This window comes from Anarrhichthys ocellatus, unplaced genomic scaffold (genome assembly GCF_004355925.1).
Source record: "Anarrhichthys ocellatus isolate YVR2014 unplaced genomic scaffold, GSC_Weel_1.0 scaffold2879, whole genome shotgun sequence".
Classification (NCBI taxonomy): domain Eukaryota; kingdom Metazoa; phylum Chordata; class Actinopteri; order Perciformes; family Anarhichadidae; genus Anarrhichthys; species Anarrhichthys ocellatus.
In genome coordinates, this window is record NW_022282853.1 from 1 (window position 1) to 6666 (window position 6666).

General features: G+C 39.8%; 1 protein-coding gene across 1 annotated transcript; it reads left to right on the forward strand.

Annotated features, from left to right (window-relative positions):
* Positions 1-108: 108 nt before the first annotated feature.
* On the forward strand, positions 109-6270 carry LOC116378612 (receptor-type tyrosine-protein phosphatase beta-like; the record flags this gene model as incomplete). Its single annotated transcript, XM_031840510.1, has 7 exons — positions 109-334; positions 2347-2613; positions 3586-3644; positions 3927-4131; positions 4210-4307; positions 5414-5579; positions 5661-6270. Coding segments are annotated over 7 exons (1341 nt in total), but the record flags the coding sequence as incomplete, so codon positions are not given.
* Between the last annotated feature and the right edge of the window lie 396 nt (positions 6271-6666).

Here is a 6666-nt window from a genome sequence, read left to right on the forward strand (position 1 = left end):
CTACCAGAGACATATACGGCGTCTCTACGTCACTCCTCCTCAGTCCATATATGGTCACTTCCTGTTCACTGGTTGCAAAAAAACAAGATGGCGACTTGGAGGCACTAGTTGAACGACATACGTAGACTTTATTTTGATAGGGTTGAGGTCTATCTGTACTGTGTTTATAATGACCGTGTTCTCCTCAGTGTGGTTCTCCAGAACTACAGCGTTCCGGTCGGTTCTTCTTCTCTGCTGCTCGCTGGTTTGATTCCCGGCGCCCTCTACAGGCTGCAGGCCGCCACCGTCAGCGGAGACCTTCAGTCAGAGATCACCGGACTGGAGGGACGAACGGGTGAGTTACTCAGAACTAAATCTAAACTAATGTTATTTATTATTTATCAGGATTTATTTTATGTCTCAATAAGTTTCTCTGACGTTTCCTTTGAAAAATAAAAAATAAAGAAAATACATTTTATTTGAAACTTTATGTTGAATTGTGTTCCATGTGACAAACAGAGTCTTTAGGTTATGAGAGCAGCTTATTGCAGTTCATTTATTGGTCACATTGTCTCCGTTTGAACTCATATAGTTCTTCTCAGGAAGCTTCTAGAAAATCATGAAGGAAGTTACAGTCCTGTAAAATACATTCACACGTTTTGGGTATTTTATCCACTGATTCCAAAATCTTTTGTCTCAACATGTTTAAATTTAAATGCTTTGAAGTTAAGACAATGTTCAATAAAACAGATTTTTATTATTTATTCCTTGAAGTGCAAAAAAAACGAGACAGACGTTCATCTTATGAAAATAAAGTTGTGAAATAAACTGAATAAATACATTTTACACAAAACATCATTTTGTTAACATTTCAAAACTCTCTTTTTGGTTTCTCTTTGATGAGGTAAACACTCGAGTATTTCTCATAGAGACGGTGTGTGTGTGTGTGTGTCTGTCTGTCTATCTGTGTGTGTGTGTCTGTGTCTGTCTGTCTATCTGTGTGTGTGTGTCTGTCTGTCTATCTGTGTGTGTGTGTCTGTGTTAAAGTGTATTCTGTGATAACATCAGAGAGTTTTTAGAACAATAGCTTAAATACCAAGAAGGAGGTTTGAAATGTTCCAAACACACATAAAGACACTCCCAGTGCTCAAAGGCTTCCTGTACACACGCACACGCACACACACACACACAGACACACACAGAGACACACACACATGCACACACACACGCACACACACACACACACACACACACACACACACACACATTCCTTCTCAAAGCAGTTATTGTGTCAAAGCACATAATGCCCCAGTTATTTTCAGAACAGACTGTGTGTGTGTGTGTGTGTGTGTGTGTGTGTGTGTGTGTGTGTTCACCTGCGGACAAATCAGCACTCAGGTTGGCAAAAAAACTAAAACAAACCCCTCCAGACAGCCTCCTATTGGTCGATAGATGAATCTAGTCAGTAGCATAACCTCTGTGGTGGAAATAAACTATTCAATAGTACCGAGTGAGTCCTATAATACTGAATACTGAAACAAGAAACATTGAGAGAAGAAGTTCGTCTTTCAAGTATTTATTCTCTGGCCAGAGAAGGCTTCACCGTCATACTGACTGCAACTCAGTCCGCAGAGGATGAGCCAAGAGTTCAGTTTGTCTTCTGCTCTGAAGCATCTCAGCTCACAGCAGGGGGAACATCAGGTATTTACATTACAACAACTGATCAGCAGTTTCAAGCTCCACATTAACCCCTCCAGTCACCCTTCCTCCTCTGAGCCTTGTCACACAAAGACATGTGTCTTTGTTACCTTTGATTATCTCTGGGAATCTTCACACCTGAACACTCTCTGGTGAAACTGCAACCCCCATTTGGTTACTTCCCCTTATCAAAGCAAAGGCAGAGATAACTATGGTCCTGTTACCACTCTCCTCAGTACACAATCACATGTCACATATAGTTTTGTTAGTGAGTAAGGCACATCAACTAAATCACAGTAGAAATGTACTAGCACACCAACATTTTCTATCACAATCTCTTTTTCACATTATTTTTTTAATGGTTTTTACACTTTCTTTTCAAATTCCCTCGGTAAATTTCCCAAATTTCTCAATCCCCTAAAAGTATCTTTAGAAATGTTTTATTTTATTTTATTATAATAAGAATAGATATTAAGATTATGATTATTATTACTATTATTTTTTTAAATATTATTTTAATTTTATGAGATACACTTATTTAGTTTACAGAACTCTTTCATGTATTTTTGTACTATTATTTATTATTTTAATTTAATTAAATACACAAACTGAAACTAAATGTGTTGAACTTCGTTGGAGTCCTCTTGACCTCTGAGCTCTGACCCTCAGCCCCGGCCTCTGTCTCCGAGGTGACGGTGTCTAACGGCGGTCGGTCTGACGCCCTGTGGTCCTCGTGGCGCCCGGCGGTGGGCGTGGTGGACGGCTACCTGGTCCGGCTGCTGGACGTGACTCGAATCGTCCACTCGCTGGCCGTGTCTCGCTCCTCAACGCCCGAGTGCTCCTTCAGCTCGCTGGTCGCCGGGCGACTTTACTCCGTGGTCATAGTGACGAGGAGCGGCGGCCTGGAGAACGCCATTACGGTTCAAGCACGGACACGTGAGGATGTTAGATTTAATATTCATGTTGTATCTATACTTTCTTTAATTTGCATTTCATTCTTTTTAATTAAGGTTTAATAATAATTGAATGGGGTTTCGGCGTAAAGATCGCAAAAAAACAACTTTGGGCCCATATTGACGAGCCGTACTTTAACGTAGAAACGTGATTCAAAGTTTAAAACGTAGACAAAACTCTGCACTTTATTGAACCAAATAGACATTTTGATAGCTAGCACAGTTTTCATGAAGTCAACATTTAAGTTTCAGGAAAATTTTGGGTCTGTTTCAGATTTTATAATGGGTGTGTATTGCACGGAATGTTCAGCGCTAGAGTGATGACATCACTGTCAGAGTGGAGCGGAGCAGGAAAATATTCTGTGATTTTTTCCAAACAAATTGCTCCAGCTCCCACAATTTTTACTCTTTATACACCATTTTGGTTGAAAAGCTTGGAAATGTTGTGCTGGTCGCAGTAAAGTGTCTATGGAATCCAACGGACTTACACATGTGGCTCAAAGAGCCGCAGAGCGACATGAACTCCAACCAACTGCTCCATTAGACTCCATGTTAAATCTCACCACTCATTTCTCAAAGAAAGCAGACGGTACCAGTTTTGTCTATTGCTCTGGAGCTCACATTTTAACACCACAAACATAAAAAACACATCAGCACGTTTGCCAGAGTCTTATCTCTCTGACGGTATCCATATATGGCACTCAGACTCCTGCTTTTTGTTAAAAGGAGGCAGGAGTTTTGTTCAAAATCACTGTTTACTGTAACGTTTCTCTTTTCTTATTCTATATATTTATAGATCACATTTTTTTGTCTTTTTTCCGTTTTTAAATCTCTTTTCATTTGTGAATATTTTCTTTGCAGTGTAACTTCTTTAATTCACAACTAAACAAAGCAGAAATATACATTAAGTGAAAAGTGAGGATATAAAACATGAATTTATTTTATTTGTTTTTAGAGCCGGCCACAGTTCAAAACCCAACAGCTGTTCACTCTGCAAGAGACGACTTCCTCAAAGTGAGTTTCACTCTCAACTTTATTAAACATTTTTATTATACAATAATAATAATAATCATTATTCTTTTAATTAAAAATACTTGTTATGATAATTAGTTATTATTCGCAGATAAAACATGATTAATCATATGATTATAATATATCTGTCTATGAAGTTTTCTAATAAGAACTTCAGTTTGTAGTTTAATTCTCGTTATCGGGAAAATGTTCACTTCTGTTTTATAAATGATAATATAGTAATTATTTAAACTGTAATCAGAAGTATTTTGTTGTGTTTTTCAGGTGTACTGGCGTCATGCAGCAGGAGATCTGGACCGCTATGTGGTTCTGATCCGTTACAACAACAGCGTCCTTCAAAATAAGAGCGTCTCGGCCGGACACAACGAGTGCGTCTTCTCGTCCCTGTCGCCGGGCAGACTCTACACTGTCACCGTGGAAACCTGGAGCGGCGAGTACGTCGGCAGCATCTCGACCGACGGACGAACATGTGAGTCAGAGACCAAGAAGACAACTTTATATTAATTCATCTTTGTTTTTATTGATTTAAAGTTTTGTTGTCCTTCAGTTCCAGCAGCTGTTGGAAATCTGTCGCTCAGCAACGCGGGAACAGGTGATCTGTCCGTCACCTGGAGCCCCGCCCCCGGAGACGTTGACCACTATGAGGTGTGAAAAATATAAATAATATATATATAAATAGTAGTGCTGGGGAACGACTACAACTTTTTATCGCAATTAATCGCATGGATTTTTTGAGATTAATCGCGATTAATCTCATTGTTATGGCAGAGTTCAATAATTAATTCAAAAGTAGTGTATTGCGCAGTTTTATTCTGAAAGTGCTGCTCTATGAACAAAGGTGAATAACATTGTGTGTAAACACTTTAAACACATCAGGCTGTTGTTAGCAGCAGTGTTCTCTTCACACAGCAGCAGTTCTATCTCTTCACTATCTGTGCTCAGTGTGTGACTGTGTGTGAAACGTTCCACTGCTGTGCAACAGGAACAACATGTTCCACACGTTCCATCTACATGTGTGTGTTGTGTCTTCATGACAGTCAGAGCATGTGATGCAGCTCTACTCTTCATCACTATCAGAATAAAGACACTTTACGCACAATTTAGGTGTATTTTCCCTTTAACTCACGAGATGTAGCATGTTTTAGACTTAATGTGAATATAATTCATACTTTGTTGGCATCTTATTCTGAAAACCGGATGTTCGTCTGAAGAAACCGGATGTTATGTCACGTTAATCTTGCCGCTAACTTTCAAAGCCCGATCTGCGCACCTTGAGAACGTTCCTCAGACCGACATCTTCCACAGCACTAACCTGCGGTTTGTCTCCACTTCTCTGCAGCATGTGTTAGCTTGTGTTGCTTTAGTTTATCTCTACTTCTGCCACACGCTGCATCCACGTAGCCTGAAGACTTCCTCCACCAACGCACTTTACAAATAATAATGCGTTAACGGGATAATAACGCGTTAACTTGCCCAGCACTAATGAATATATGTAAAGAGAAACTTAAATTACACTTTATAGTTTACTTACAGCAGCTTTAGAGATTTATTTATTTTCTTACTTTTATCCCAAATACAACCAGGAATTAAACTAAACGCGGCTAATTAAACAATTTACAACACTCTTAAACTAAGGATGTTCTTATTTCTACATAAATAAATGTCCATCTGGCTCATTTTCTGTCGTGACTCCTTTGATTTGAATCATCTTAATCTCTCTTTAGAGCTTCAACCTCGTTTCTCATCCCCAGGTGACTCTGCTCTTCAACGACACTCGTGTTTTCCCTCCCGTGGCGTTGGGCAGCGAGGTGCGACATCACCGGCTGACCTCTCTGACCCCGGGGCGTCTCTATAAGATCGTGGTGTCGACGTTCAGCGGGCCGAACCAGAGGGCTCAGTTCATCGAGGGTCGGACAGGTGAGACGATGAGGACCGATAAGTTTAAAACACCTGGAGTGCATTTTGTTTTTTGCTGAAGCCGGACTTCTTCCTCTCCAGTTCCCAGTGCAGTCGGGAACCTCCACCTGGTTCCTCAGTCCGTCGGAGGGCTGCTGGTCTCCTGGACTCCTGGAGACGGAGACCTGGACATGTACATCGTCTCCTTGTCCACCACAGTGAGTTTAAAACATATTATAATACAGAGTTACTTCAGATTCAAATCAGACGGTTTAATAAGTGTAACAGACTTAAAAGTACGTATACCACACTGTGAAAAACACTCCACAAGTAAAAGTCCTGGTTCCAAATCTTACTTAAGTTCTTCAATCTCATTTAAACGCTCATTAACATGTTTAGCTCTTTTAGGTTTTTTATTTTGAAATTTTTCATTGTGTCCTCTTTCTACCTGATGGGACTTTCACAATAAAAGCACAAAATGTAGCTAAAGTAAAAGTACTGATTGATCAGTAAAATGTTTCTGCTGCACTAATGTGTATGTTGCATGATTTTAACTAGTTTAATCTACATTATTGCATCATGTTCTATGAGATCGTCACATGTTCCTGTGAGAACCTCGTATCTCTACAAAGATCAAACAGTTCTCAGCTTTGTGACGATTCCTTTTCAAAAAAAACTGACCTATTTTTTAGGCCTCTGCTCGAAAATTGCATACCCATACTGAAGAGTGTATTTCTGCAACCACAAGGTCTATTTGAATACTTTGGTGTTAGAATAAAGGGAACACTTGTGAGATTTGTTCGGATGTGTAAATATCAGTGCATATGTTACTGGTTAAGAGTAAATGAAGATGGAACACAGCACAAATTTAAAATGTTCAGGTTCGCCTAAAAGAAAGAGCACTTTCAGGATGATCATCTCTTTGGATGATGCAGCTGCAGGTCTAAACTTCTCCCAAATCAGAGCACAACATGTGAACAGTCTCTCTGCAGAGTTTGAGGTTTTAGTACAGAGAGGTCAGCCGAGGTCACCAAAACGGGCATTTGGGAACCATCTGTGCCATTTGAGTTTTCTCACGTACCAAACTATACATTTCACTTGTATATCA